This window comes from Pituophis catenifer, unplaced genomic scaffold (genome assembly GCF_029215685.1).
Source record: "Pituophis catenifer annectens isolate HBS135680 unplaced genomic scaffold, rPitCat1.0.hap2 SCAF_2, whole genome shotgun sequence".
Lineage (NCBI taxonomy): Eukaryota > Metazoa > Chordata > Lepidosauria > Squamata > Colubridae > Pituophis > Pituophis catenifer.
The window spans coordinates 121,439,904-121,455,153 of record NW_027256882.1 but is presented as its reverse complement, the minus strand read 5'-3'; the positions used below and the strand labels follow the sequence as shown (position 1 = coordinate 121,455,153).

Genomic DNA, 15,250 nt, shown 5'->3' with positions numbered 1-15,250 from the left:
TGTTTTCTACACAAAAGTAGACCTGGCCTGTATCTTTTAACAGGGCTCTGGTTCTGCAGCAGAACTTTAATCTGCAGAGTGGCTTCTCAAGAATTAGTCAAGTAATCAACTACCTTGTTTTAGGTAGACTCAAGAGGCCCTGAGCCATTAAAAGTGTAACCAATTTTGCACTGCATTCCAACTATTAAAAACCAAACACTTTTCAAAGAGGGACAGCAGAATAACCTCAAATTTATTTTTATTTTTTAAAAAAAATCTATATCACACTTTGCTACGTTACAAAAAAAAGTTGCACACATCAATACTTTGTTACAGACAATAAGGCTCTATATCAATCTTAACTAATGGAACTACTGGGAAGGCAGGTATAGGAAGATGGCAGAGTTACTGAGATGAACATTTTTAAAAACACATTTCACATTTCAGGAGAGATAGTATTGCAACAGATTAGCTTCATGAGTACAGTACCTCTTAAATATGGCAATTAGAAAAAGCTTTTTCACATTGTTTATCTGGTAGTAGGTTAGAAGGGCAGCCTAACTTTTAGATAGTGATCTCTGCTCTGAATTTAGGCAGTTTAATGTAAATTCTCAGATGTGGTAACAAAAAAAAATATGGCAGGGCTAAAGGGAACTATTAAGCAATTGCTGTTGTGTGATAGAGTCAGTTTATCTATTCATGCTGCTGCTGGACACCATCCCGTAGCTGCTGTGTAGTTTCATACTACTCTTACTAACAAATGCCAGAGCAAAACTGCATGGTTTCACTGCCAATCTATGACTCTCTGAAAAATGTCTTAACGTTAAACAGTTACACAAATTGACAGAGGCTGCTTGGAATTGTAATTCACAACTTAAAAGAGTTATGCCAGATATTCCTCATCCCACCACTGCATTGGCCCCAATCAAATCAGGAAAACCCCTCACAACTACACACATACAGCTCTATTTGGCCAGGCATAACCCTTGGCACAAAGGGAAAAAAAGGGGGGAGTTGCCTACAGCTACATAAGCATGGAGCTTGGGCTAGAGCAAGTATAAGAATCAGTTGCATCAAAATGAAACTTGGTCCCTACATTTTCTAAACTTTTCCAATTCAGATAAGAAGTTTAAGTGGTCTGAAAATTGCATCTTTGAAAAAAAATTCCAAAACCGATTCTTTAGCAGTCTTTTCATACTTGTTTAGGATGCTAAAGTACATCTCCCTTTGAATCCAAGGTATCTTTCAGCCACTGTATAGGTTGCATATGTTGCTGAGTTGTCCACTTCATAGAAGTAGACAAAAGGCATAGAGTGGCCACATTCTAAATAGTAGATATACCAATCATTCAAAAACACTAAGATGGCCACATTTGTAAATTTCCCTTCCATGCTGGCTACATTCACACAACCCATTTAAGCTACTTTTTGAATTAATCCATGTCCTTGTACCAAACATATTGTGCAAATCCAGGCTGTTTGATAATATACAAATTCATCTGTTAGGTCTCATCCTAAGTATATTGTGCGGGCACAACTTTTGAGATGCTACTTCCTTAAAAAACCTCAAGGTAAAACACCTTTGCCAGGAAATTTGGTTTTTGTCAAAGTAAACTTTGTCAAAATTTACCATGACCAAAAAAAAATCAAATATTGGCAGCCTGGCAACCAAATGTTGATAGCTTTCCATGAGGAGGTATCAGTAATCAGGCCCACTAGCATCTTCTGTTACTGATAGCGTTCATTAATGAAGAACATGAGCGCTTATCAAAGTACGTGGGGGGGATTTATTTTTATCATGTTTGACGGATAGTGATATCGATAGTTGGCACAATCACGTTATGACTAAATAAAGATGGGCCTCACCCTCTGGAAATAAATGTATGGCCTGGAAGTCCCAAACATGAAAAGTTGGTCAGTCTATTGAACCAAAAATAACCTAAGGCCTAAAACTGCCTGGGGCAAAAGTAATTATGATTCACAAGTGCTTAATTATTCATACCATTAGCTGCTGAAGATTAAGGGGAGAACAGTATCTCCAGTCAGCTAATACTTGACCCTTCCTGAACATTTAATAGATACACTTGGATGACCTCCAAAAAATGCCTTATATATATAACTTGTGAGGGGGGAAATAATCAGTGGAAGGATTCTACCTCTACCACAGTCCAATCCCCATGGGGGGATGACATGTCCTCTGGGGAGAAGCTTGTCACAGAAGTGATGCTGGCTCGAGATTCTTCCAAAGGGGAGATCAGTTCTGTCCATTTGCCAATCTCTGCTTCGCTGTTCATGGCCCCCTTCCCACTGACAGCCCCAGGAGGTGCTTCTGTTGGGAAGAGCAGGGCTCGGCTGATTAGCTGCTGTACGACTGTAGCCTGGATGTTTCCTAGCTGAAGAGCCTGTTCTCGGGAGGTGGCACGCAAGCAACGACTCCCATCCTCTTCATCTGGGCCAGGTGTTTCAGCACCACTTTCTACTTCATAGATAGTGGAGAGGATCTCTGATGGACATGGATCCCAGGGGAAGGGCAAGCCAGCCCCATTGTCACCTACAAATAGGGCAAGGAGCTTGGGTTGGAAAGGATGGCCCTCAGGATTGGTAGTGGTCACAACAGACAAAAAGGAAGTGACAGACAAGAACAAAAAAGAAAAGGGAAAGTGGAAAGAGGCTAGGTTTTAAAGAAAAAAAAAGGAGATGCTTCTCAGATTTGCAAGAAATACATTCCATTGCAGTTATAGTGCCAATGCTCGGCTGATAAAATGTTGTGTTCCCAACTAATTCATTTTAAAATGGGTTCAGAGATTATATTGGGGCATGTCTCTAGTACTAGAAAATTTTTGCATGCTTGTGTACTGCTAGTTGGCTCCACTGGCTTTGGAATGAGAACTGTTAACCCTTTACTTCCTGAATAGCTTCCCTCCAAGGAACTGTTCACTTCAATCATCTCAAATTTTCTCAGAGTCAGAGAGAGAGAGATGCAAGGACTGATTAAAACTTCATTTTATCAGGATCTAATTTATCTATAGACTGCTTGGTTCCAGGTTCAATCAACCAGCAATAATGAAGCAAAGAGAAGTTGAAGGGCTTGAGGATTTAATTTGTTTCTCAGCTTCTATTAGCAAACCAATTAGTAAACTGAAATTATTTATCTAATTATGAATACTAAAGCAGATATCAAAGCTGAATCATTTTTGAATCTAGGAATATTTCAGCATACAAACATGCCCAGGCAGAAAATTGCAATGTGAGTTTTCCTCAACGGCCTTCCTGCTATTCCAAAATATCTATGGCCTGCAAAGATCTAGATGCAGTCTATTTCCTGTAGAATAATTGCGATCATTTATTACACTTAATGACTGAGATTTCATTAAAGGAAATCTTCCTTGGTTAATTAGCAAGGGACTTTTAAGCTAATCAACCTTTTGTTCATTCCATGAAAGCAGGGTATTCTTAACAAATGGCTGTTTAGTCTTCCTGTGATGGAAACATGATAGTTTCAATGACTTATTTCTTATGCTCATTTCTTTTTGTTGTGGGAATATTTTTCTTAACATTCAATCAAAAATCTATTAAATTTAGCCCCGATTTCTAGGGTATAGACAATAAATATGCTTTTTATGGCTGGGTTTGTATTATCCTAAACTTCAGTATGGCATGTTTGGTTTTGGCTTAGTATGTTAATGAATCCACCCAAGGTTAGGATATTTGCCTAAACACAGAAATGTACATGATTCCAAAGGAAAGGCAGGTTCAGATTGCCGGACAACTTGGTTCAAATTGATTGTGAGCCCCATAAAACATCTAGCAGCCCAAGCATTTTGTGGAACTCTTAACACTATTATACTGCTTAGTCCCTGCCCTGCTCTAAATGTTCTGAGCCCAATGCACCAAAAGATGCAAAATCCGATGGCATGAAGAAATTGCAAAAAGGAACCTTTACCAAAGGATAATTAAAGAAGACATCCCCCAGGAGCTCATGGCTGCTGAGCAGGATGAGGACCTCAGGCTATTCTGATGGATCAAACTTTCCTGATACTTATTTATATATTCTAAATAAAGTTTGCTTCTCCCATATGCCACTCATATATTTGTCCAGTTCATATATAGCAAACCCCATAATTTCTGTTTGCATTCTAGGTACGATTTGTTATTTTCTTTCTTATAGCCACAACATCCTGGTGGGACTTCAGAAACCAATCATTACAGCTATTTTATTTGGCACCCCTCTTTCCAAGTTAAAAACTGCAAGTTGTATGGACAGGTAGGTGGAGAAGACAGATTCTCTGGAAAAACAATACAGGCCACATCAGATAGACAAAGTGATGCTTTATTTTACATATTGAAAGGCTAAGAAGTTTATTCCCACCATCACCACCACCACTAAGAAAAGCACTAAAATATACACAACTTTCCCAAAAGAAGTCTGTAAGAAGTTGAGAGAAAAGATTTTAAGACACACAAAAACAAGAAAATGCCCATTTGGCTAGAGACACAGATGGAACAGATACACAAGAAGGAAGGAAGCCATCTCCATTCCCTACAGGATACTATTGCACATTAACATACCACAGGTTGGCCTATCCAACACAGACAGGGCAGGATTTCTATACATTACCTGCAGCCAGACTATGAGCGGCAGGGAAAGGCTGTGACGATTCTTCTTCGTGCCCTCCAGTCTTCAAGGGCGTTGGGGTGAGGTGCAAGTGTTGCTCCCAATCCATGGGGATCTTGCTGCAGGTCTCCTTAGTGCCCTCGGTGGAATGTTCTTCGCTGTCCAGGGAAGAGAGGCCGGGGCTTTTGCCACAGCTGTCAGTTGAATGGAGATGGAAGGCACCAAAAACATCACACGAAGCTGCAGAGTTGGTTGAGGCTGGGGTTTCTGTGCCAGCATCACCAGAACCTGGTTCATCAGACTCCTCTACCGAATGGGGCAAATGTGACTTGGTTGGAAGAGGTGATGTCAAGAGGCATACTGTTTTGGGAAAGCCTGCTTCCTTCAGAAGATCTGCATCCAGTTCGGCTTCCTCTTCGGAGGATACAGTGGGTTCAGTAGGTGGATCTCCAAGGACTTCATCTGCTGGCAGGGTCTCTGCCTCATCATCTCCCTTTTCCATGTGGATGCCCAGATCAAGTTCACCAGGGAGATCCTCCAAGGGACTCAGGAGCTGATGACAGGTTTGTTCCAATTTCTCATCTGATTTGGACTCAACTCCAGAGCTACTGTCATACTCCCGTAGCTCTTCAGGTGTGCTAGTTTCACTGCTGCTTTTACCTGCTAGATCAGGCCCACTTAGGGTGCTGGATTTGGAAGATGAGCCTCCCTTCTCTGGGGAGAGAGCTTTCAGCTCTGTACTACTTAACAGCAACTCTGGCATTTCAGTTAACTCAGTTGGGTATTCTTGTAACAAATCCAAGCTCTTCAAAGGCAAGCTCTGAGGTTTGTGCATTGACAGCTGAGCAGTACCACTATTTGGTGAGAGCTCCCCTGAAGGATGAAACAAGAAGTCTGGAGTTTCATATTGGGTGGCCTCTTCTTGCTTCACATTACTCATGCATTCTTCTGGAATGACTGCATCATCCTCAAGTTCTCCAATGGTGGGGTATTCATCTAAGCTGCTAGACTGATCATCATAGGCTTCAAAAGGCTCTCCAGGCAATTGTGTAGGAATTGAGGTTGCTGCCACAAACACAGGGAGACGGGTTTGGTATTGAGTAGCTGCTCCCATTATTAAATGATCTGCTACTTGCAGAACTTCCATTAATTCTTCATTTTCAGCACGAATAGGGACACAATGCACATCCTCCATCTGCTGAGAAGTGACTACTTTCTGTGTAAGTTCACTATCTTTAGTTGCAAGATCTAGGGGGCTCTTCAGTCTTTCATGTCTTTCATTTCCTACCTCTAGAGATACCACTTCCTTCTGCAGTTCTTCCTCTGAGTTCTGACACAAATTCAATACCCTGTTCACCATTTCCAATTCACTGCTGTCATTGTGGCCCACTGCTAGTGACTCTGTTACAGTGTTTAAGGTTGGATCAACCTGGCTAACAGAGAGAGAGGGCTCTGCTGAAAGACTGGGATCCTCCTGTGGCTCAGCCAGAACTACTAGCTTTATAGTTTGAGTCTCTTCAAGCAATTCAGACTCTAAGGTCAAGGACTCAGAAGAAGGAGATCTCTCAAGCACAGGAATGGACTCATTTATTAAAATCTGGGAATCCTCAGCTGGAAAGGATGTTGTTGAAATATGATGTACATCAAGAGATGATGTGTCAGGGTTGTGCAAGAAATGGGGCTGCTCAATAGCCACTGGAGCATCAAAATGAGATGTTTGTTCTCTGAGATGCTCAGAGTCCACGCCTCCTTCTTCATGCCATAAGGTTTCTGCTGGAGAAGTTTGGTGAGAGAGCTCCAACTGAATGGGAGGAGATGTTTCACAAGGGAGTTCTGGCTCTAAATTATGTGTTTCATCACTATCACAATGTACCTCCAGGACATCAGGAGTGGTCAAGTGATGCATCTCACTAACAGAGGATATACCAATATCTTGTGGTCCAGGGCAGACCACAGGTGCCTCAAGGAGTGCTGGAGGCAGCCCTTCTGAAGCATTAATGTTTGTCTGTTCAGCTCTGCCTTCTTCCAAGTCTCCTGGTTCCATCTGCTTCATCCCTACTACTGTTATGCAACAGTTTGCAGTCTCCTGGGAGAGTGGCTGGTCAACAGTTTCTTCTGCTGCTGTAGATTCCAACTTTTCTAGAAACGTTGTATCCTTGTCTGAAGCACTTTCTGCTTCCTTGATGGTTTTCTTGCCATTCCCTTCCTTGGCAATTGTCTCTTGAGGCTTCTTTTGGGGGGACACCTGCTCACGACTGGAAAGACTATCTTTCTTCAGAAGCTTCTTGCCTGAAGGAGGCAGAGGTTTGGGAGAAGAAGCGAAGGCTCTTGGAAGAGTGGTTGGATGGAGATTCCCACCAGTTGCCTTGGCTGGAATTTGGGGCTTACTGGGGTCTGAAAATTTCTTTGTTGCAAACCTGCTGTTCACAGGTGCAGTCACATTCCTCTCTCCGAGATTTTGCTCAGATTGTGATTTGGAGGCTGAGTGTTTGGGATGCTTTAAGGCAGGTGTTATCTTCACAGAGGAGTTGGAGCTTGAAACCTTGGCCTTTAAAACTGTGGCAGCTCTAGAGGCATCTGGAGTAAGAAAAGACATCTTACATATTTGTTTGGACTCAGAAAACTAACATGTAATCTATGCAGAATACCTGAAACCCCTCCAGCAGCCTAAGGCCTATTTCTGCCCTTCTGCTATTTAAGGTTCATATTCCTTGGCAATTGAACACACTCTTCCACTGTAGAACTGGCTCATTCATAAGAATAATATAGCGGTCATGCTTCAGTGGCTTACCTTTCTCAATGGGCTTACCGATGATGTAATTTTTTGCTCCTTGTACTTAGCAGGCCCCAAGTCTGTTTTTTGGAATAAGCGGCTATTTTTAAAGTATTTAATGCTTAGTGTGACCTAACTTCTCCAGATGTGGAATATTAACTATTCCAATCCCTTGTGGTTTTGCTAGCCAATTGTTATGGCAGTTAGAATTCAGCACAATCTCTTCGCAAGTCACACCAACAAAAGCTGCTATGTGCCAACAAAAGCCACTATGACTGGAAATTAAGCTGAAGTAAAAAAACATTGGAAAGCATTAGGGGAAAATGGTTAAATGGAAACATAGTTCTAATTCTCTAAGGGGTGGAACAACCCCGCCAAGAACTTACTAGGTGTGCTTAGTGAAGCTACCTTTTGCCGCCCTGATACTCCATTTGCAACGTAGATAATTCTGATTGATCTTAGAGAGTTATGATCCTTGAATTGTAAAATAATGCTCTATGTTTTGAAAACTAAAATCACTGTAAAAATATTGGAAAAAAAATTTATATAATGACCTGCCTTTAGCCTGATCACTCCCAGTTATATGTAGTATCTAATATTTCTGTGAAGTATGACCTTTCCCATTTAGACATTGCAAAGTTCAGGTTTTGGTAAGGCATCTGTGTTGTGATGTACCTCTCTGTGTTGCCAGAGTGTTTTTCTGCTGCTGTGCTGACGTGGCCTGACCAGCAGGTGGTGGTGTTGGCTTATGTTTGCCCACATTCTTATCATTAGTCGCAGTTCTGTTTAAAGAGGATGAGGTTGAATTCTTTGTTCCTGGCAACCAAGTCCTGAAACAGACAGCAAACAATTATGCACAGCAGAAAACCTTGTCCAAACCCTTAGAAAACATAGAAGGCACAATTGTCTCAGAAATCTAGTGCCTCAATACAAATGCACTTGAAGCTTTTGCCAGTTCAGAGTCTATGAGCCAAGTTTATCTGAAAAGTACCAGCTTTTAACACTTGCAGTAAAGAGAAAAGGACTAGTTAAAAAAAAAAAACAACCTTCAATTATCTCAGCCATTAGATCAAGAACCAGGCAAGATGTTTCCATTTTGGTTAATAGCTTGAAATATATTCCTTCTAGCTACCCACCTACCTCTTGCATCGGATGGCATCTTCCAGTATTCCAATAAACTGGGGCAAGGGAGAAAAAAATACAAAATAGCAATGGAGCCATTTCCTCCAATTATTTTCAAGTATCTGAACTGGATGCATTTCAGATTCCCTGCATCTGGCATATATTCTAACCTACTCTCATTCCTTTACTGTTCACCCATCTCCTCCTCCTCCTAATTTTCGCTGAGGCTAAAAATGTGAGATTGCAGCAATATAATCAGAGTGCATATTCAATTATCTTTAATTTGGAGCAAGTAGAATTTCAGAATGTTTGATCTCTGCCCAAACCTTTGTTTCCAACTGCATTCTCCGAGACTGGCATTTAAGGCTGGACTGAGATTTCTCTTTCAGATAACCACCTCACTTCTACGCAACTAACACAACCCCAAATACAGTTCAGGGTGTGGTTTAATCCAGTCTTTCCTAACCCGATGCCCTTTAGATGTGTTAATTATCACTCCAGTTTTGCACAGGGATCGAGAATTCTAAGCTATAGTCAGAAACATTTCTGAAAGACAAAAAGTCGCAGGAAGGCTGAATTAGCTATTCAGCTAATAGAGGAGCTGATGGGCTTCTCTAAGGAATCCAAACGTGACAAAATTACATATTCCTTCTTTATCAGAATGACTATAATGCTTTAGAGACTATGAGGCTAAATACCGTACCACTAATTAGTGTTAAGCCATTTATTTCATTTATATCTTACTTCAATCCAATTAAGATCTCATACTGGTGCAGAGATATACATATATATCAGGGGTGGGCAACTGTGGCCCTTTTACAACCTGTGGACTTCAACTCCCAGAATTCCTGAGACAGCCAAGCTGGCTCAGGAATTCTGGGAGTTGAAGTCCACAGGACATAAAGGGGCCATATTTGCCCACCCGATATACATGATTAAACCTTTCAAAGTAAAAAATAACATAATAGAAAAACAATATAAATAAATGTAACTATCAATGGTGTCGATCCTCAAACATTATATGAAAAAACTCTTGTTTTAACCTGTTTGTAGAAGGCTCTGACAGAAAGAGGTACTCGAATTCTAACCAGGATGCCATTTCAAAAGGCTGGTGCTGAGACTGTGTAAGAGAAGGAGTGGCAGAACATGGGGGCAGAGTCAAAAAAGAAATCAGCCTAGAGATACTAAAGGTAAAGGTTCCCCTCGCATATATGTGCTAGTCGTTCCTGACTCTAGGGAGTGGTGCTCATTTCCGTTTCAAAGCCAAAGAGCCAGCGCTGTCCGAAAACGTCTCCGGGGTCATGTGGCCGGCATGACTAAATGCCAAAGGCACACGGAACGCTGTTACCTTCCCACCAAAGCTGGTCCCTATTTTTCTACTTGCATTTTTTACGTGCTTTCGAACTGCTAGGTTAGCAGAAGCTTGGAATGGGAGCTCACCGCTAAAGATTCTAGGTAGCCACAAACTAAATCCAACCTCCCTTGAATTCCATTATCTCCTGTAGTACCAAAATAGTGCTAATCTTTAATTGACTAGATTCCTGTGCATAGGCATGAGCAATAAATCAGTTTAATCCTGGTCTTCCTGTCTGACACATTGCCTCCTGACCTCAGCCCCCCTTTCTCACTCCTCTTTCAAACTACTGGCAGTCCCACTCCCCTAATAATGTTAACTACCTCCTAGATTCACATAAGCACCTCTTCCCCAGTCGCTCACAGATGCAGGAAGGACAAGGATCCAGACCCCAAGTGGCAGAGGCTATCCCCTGGAAAGCATCCTATCCACTTTATTGTCACAGGCCAAAAAGGAGTCTCAACTAACATGGCAAGACTGCAATATAATCCAAAAGGGTGATTGTCAATTTCATTTGGGCCAGGATGTGATCTAATCATGGCTAAGGGATAATAGAAATTCCCTCTACGTATGGACAGCTGCTTTGAGGTAAAACAAGGCCTACCATATCTATCCTTCTGCATGTGCAGGGCCTAAAATTTCCTAGGATAACCTCATGATTGCCATCACCTCCTGGGCACAGAAGTTGAAGAAACTAGAAGCATTTGAAATGTGGATTTACAGATGGCTGTTGTCAGCTTTGGAACCCATATTAGACCAGAAGCTTCCACGCTGCCACCTTCTTGTGTGTGGGAAAGTAGGAGGGGGGAGATTTAGTAGAGGGAATGTAGTTAGACAAAATAGCATTCTTCCTTTCGGTCAAGGTCAGGACAATCATGCATCTGGAGGAGGAGTGATTGGAGTGATGTCTCGAGATGGGACGGATGGTGATTGGACCATGTGATGGACTGATGAGTGAGAGGTTGGTTTTGGGGATTTTGATTTACTGAGGGAAAATCCGGAACTCTCAGATTCGGGTTTTCCCAGATGTGCCAGATATACCTACTCTAATAAATGGAACTTTGAGACAATGCTTGCCTCTTGAGTTTTTAATTGGAGTTGGAATGCTGACAGCTGTTATGTATAAGCTGGGTTAACAAAATCACAAATGAGGTGGTGATAAGCTGCCCAGGAAAGCAAAGGAAAATCATCAAAGCCATTAAAAAATGAAAGTTAGAATATTTTAGACATGTGATGCGACACCCAGAAAAATACGGCATCCTTCATTTAATCCTCCAGGGAAAGATTGAAGACAAATGAGGTCCAGGCAGAAGAAGAACATCATGGTTTCAAAACCTAAGGGACTAGTTTGGACAAAACTCAGCAGCACTTTTTCATGTGGCTGTTGACAAAAGTAGGATTGCCAACATGATCGCCAATGTCCAATGACTGATATGGCACAAGATGATGATGATCCACTGATTGTATGTGCGCTCATTGGATTTACAACTGCATCAGTGATAGTATGCAATAGTATACTATAGTACAGTACACTTGCGGTTTGCCTTGTTATAGAGCAGGTGTTGGCAACCCGCAGCCCGAGAGCCGCATGCAGCTCTTTGACTCCTCTCCTGCGGCTCCCTACTGACCCGGTCACGCAATCTGCCCTGAGAAGGCACGAGCCTCCTCTGCAGAGCTGCATGGCTGAAGCGCCCCTAGCATTTTTTCTGCACTGTCCACAACCGGTTGCTTTTTGTGATTCCGCGTCCTTCACAGCCAGCTCAGCGCCAGCTGCGGTCCCCATCGTGTTGGCTCAGGAAGGAGGGGAATGGGGAGGAGCAGCACAGCAGCCGCTGTCGCCGGATGCAGGGAGGGGAGAGCTCCAGCTCTCCTGCGGGCCGCGGCTCTCCTGCACTGCGCAAGAATCTGCGCAGCACATTTGCAAACCGGTAGGGAAGATAAGTGAATTTCGCCCCTGGTCATATCACATTGCTATCATGTCAGAAAGACAGTGGTGCAATGGACAGAGTGCCACAGAGTGGCAAAAATCCAGATTTCTAACGAGATACAGACATGACACTCATATGCTGCAAGGACTGCTTTAATAGGACACATGTGTATGCTTTCCATATATGCAACCTGACCTGTCTGAAGGAATACATTATATTGATGTACAAACAATTGCTCCCACCATATTTTCACAACTATTCCCTCCACCAAGACTCTGCTTTAAACCTCAAAAACCTGGCATTTCTGCACAAATACAGAACATTTAAAATCCCAACTCTTTGACTCGTGCATCTGAAACTGATACCCAAAGCCGATACCTGGAAGTTTTAGTCTGTTCAGTTCTGCTGGGCTTTGTTGAAGGTGCTTTAGATGCTGATGAAAGAAAGAAAAAAAAAGGCAACAGCTTAACAATTAATTGACAAATTGCAATGAACACATGCAAGAATCATCTAATGAATGTATGGCAAGGGAGGGTTTCTTTTTCACAGGATTAAAACAGAATCTTATGGCTTTTAGAGAAACATCAGAGAAAATAGAGAAGGTGCAGCATCCTCAGAATTTTGGTCTTATGGCTAACAGAGTTTAATGCTGGGAATACCGCTTGCCTGGTTACAAGTTATAAAAAGCCATCCCAGTATCTAGTGATCTAGGAAAAGAGATCCATATAGTTCTTGCATTCTTCCCAACCGCTAATATTAGATGGCTCTCAATGCTTTTTTCTGAATAAAAAAAACAACTCAGTAAGTTTAGAACACTTAGTACACTTTGAAAAACATGACTCAAACCATCCTCAAAAGATGCAGGAATGAACCAAGTCCAGGATTAATTACTCCATGCTGAAAAACGGGCAAAGCATACCTATGGGCTGTGTGGTCCCTTTTGGGGGTTTCTGCTGCACTTCCTTCTCCGCAGCCATCTTTTCTGACGTCTTCAGTCCACTTGCCTTGTCCCCTGTTGCCTTTTTCATTGTCGCTCTAGCAGACAAGTTGTCAACGTTACTAGTCTTGGATGCTGGCTGCTTGGACTGCTGCATGTTGGCCTTCCGGGCAGGTCCATTTCCAAGTGTTCTGGAAGCTCCACTAGGAACTGAAGGAGAAGCAGCTACAGGGGCTGCTGGCTGCTTCTTGTTGGGAACCTTGTTTGGTGGCTGGGGGGGCTTGCTGGCCTTTTGCTTGGTAGCAGGGGGACAAGCAGTTGGCACATTCTTCCTAGCAGTTGCCACCCCACTGGCCTGCGAAACTGAGGCTCCGCTAGCAGCTCTGCCACCGTCATCCATCTTCACATTCACAGGCTCCAGGCGGGTGGTATGTGTCTGAATGGCTTGGCAGGTTGCGGTTTTCACTTTGGTCCTGAAAAAGAGGAGCACGACCAAGGTGACCCAAACCATACCTACTGCTGGACCCGCAAGAAGACTCAGTAAATGAATATAGAGAGGCACTGTGACTATCCTCCTTGCCAATTATGGAAGATGACACTGGATACAAATGGGATTGAAGCAGGAGTGAAATCCAGCAGATTCTGACAGGTTCTGGAGAACCGGTAGTGGAAATTTTGAATAGTTCAGAGAACCGGCAAATACCTCTGGCTGGCCCCAGAGTAGGATGGGAATGGAGATTTTGCAACATACTTCCCCTGGATTGGGGTGGGAATGGAGATTTTGCAGTATCCTTCCCCTGCCATACCCACCAAGCCACGCCCACAGAACCGGTAGTAAAAAAATTTGGATTTCACCACTGGATTGAAGTCAGTACTGACAAAACACACAAGGAAATCCGACTATGCCGTCATCTGTTCACTGATACTACTATCCTTACTTTATTGTCACAGGCTTTTACAACAATATTCATATCCGAAATAGCTGGGGTATCACAAAACTCACCTTCTAGGGAGGTCACGTCAGAGCAAAGTGACTTTCAGCTTGCTGTGGCAAGGTTAAACCACCTCATTCAGACCGCACACTGTCAGGAGCTGCATTCCAAAAAAAAAACACAGATGGACCCAGGTCAAAGTTCAGTTTAAAAGACTGAAATTAGATGCCTATACACACTGTCGATTCATTTTCATCTACAGCATATTCACACTTCTGCTCTCCTCTAAGTACTACTGCCTATAAAAAAAACACGGCAAAAGAAATTGAGCCAGCAGTCCGATATATACAAACATGAGTGTGTGTATATGGGGCAGGTGGATGGGGGGAGGCAGAAGCAATTAGCTTTCTGAATCAGGAGGCTTCACCCTTCCAGAATCTTTAGTCCTTTAGTGATAAAGGAGATTCTGAATGGGAAATGGGAGCTTTTCTTCTCTCTTATTGTTACCACAGAAAGCATTGATGCATATTTATGTGTGAGAGGCATACAAATTTAATAACTGGCACACAGCACAGTTCCCTAGATTAGTGTTGATCTTACTTATGCCCCTAGTATCTCTAATTTGTGAATTGTTATCCATGAAATAAAGCAGAAACATCACTAATTACAACAAGAAGCAGAATCAGCAACTATTGGATTCAGGCTACCTTGAATGCAGAAAGGAGTCCATGCCACTAACAGCACATACATGTACACTGCTTGGACCAACTACTACTCATACACAGACAGATAATAATACACCACATTTATATCCTATCTTTCCCTTCAACACAAAGCACTCCAAGTGAGGGGTTTAGCAGGACAAGTTTCCCTAACTAGTCTCTAATTTGGTTTGAGGATATGATAAGCAAGGCTGCAGTTATCACACAATCATGGAAGGTCAGGATTGGAAGAGATCACCCTTATCACATGCAGTCTCTCATCCAATGCATGAATCAACAACTACAATACCCCCCAATGGAAGGTTATCCAGCCCTTCCTGAAACTCCCAAAAGAATCTCTTCCCTTGCTTAGCAGCTTAGGAAATTTTTCTTGATGTCCAACCAAAATCTATTCCCATATAATTTAAAGCATTTTCTCGTGCCATGTCTTCTGGACCAACTTTACCTGTCACATATTCTACATGACTGCCATTCAGATATATTTCTACATCTGTCTCTGAAATCCTTCACTATACTCCAATTTTCCTACCTAAATGTAACACTTTTCATTCACATTGTATGACACAGAGCCTGGATATCTGAGAGACCACTTATCTCCAATAGTTTCCGCCCACCCATTGCATTGAAGCAGAGCAGGTGCACTGAGGTCTCCTCCATTAAATATGGTTATCTTGTGGGACTTACAAAGTGGGCCTTCTCTGTTACGGCCCCCACCCGCTGGAACAGCATGCCCTCCCTCCCCCAAGAGATAAGGATGGTTTTCTCTCTCTCCTAGGAGTCTGGAAAGCCTTAAAAACCTGGCACTGGTCCCAGGCCTGGGGTTGACAGTTCTCATTGTTAATGGCTCTCCTCTTTTGTGTTGTGGGCTTTGTTTTGTGAATATTTTATC

The 15,250-nt window shown here is 42.5% G+C and overlaps 1 protein-coding gene across 1 annotated transcript; it reads right to left on the bottom strand.

Annotated features, from left to right (window-relative positions):
* Positions 1 to 2,116: 2,116 nt before the first annotated feature.
* Positions 2,117 to 13,107, bottom strand: LOC139310226 (proline-rich protein 36-like). The gene is made up of 5 exons (XM_070934386.1): positions 12,690 to 13,107; positions 12,149 to 12,203; positions 8,042 to 8,196; positions 4,597 to 7,170; positions 2,117 to 2,529 (listed from the first exon to the last, which is right to left on the bottom strand). The coding sequence occupies exons 1-5, from the start codon at positions 13,105 to 13,107 to the stop codon at positions 2,117 to 2,119; spliced, it is 3,615 nt and encodes a 1,204-aa protein (XP_070790487.1).
* Between the last annotated feature and the right edge of the window lie 2,143 nt (positions 13,108 to 15,250).

What these genes read in the sequence shown, in the direction of transcription:
- LOC139310226 (XM_070934386.1), bottom strand. Translation starts at nt 13,107, where the DNA reads ATGGATGACGGTGGCAGAGCTGCTAGCGGAGCCTCAGTTTCGCAGGCC. An exon ending in GAACAGACTAAAACTTCCAG is followed by an intron (nt 8,197 to 12,148) that starts GTATCGGCTTTG and finishes TGTCTGTTTCAG; the next exon opens with GACTTGGTTGCCAGGAACAA. An exon ending in CGCTCATAGTCTGGCTGCAG is followed by an intron (nt 2,530 to 4,596) that starts GTAATGTATAGA and finishes CCCTATTTGTAG; the next exon opens with GTGACAATGGGGCTGGCTTG.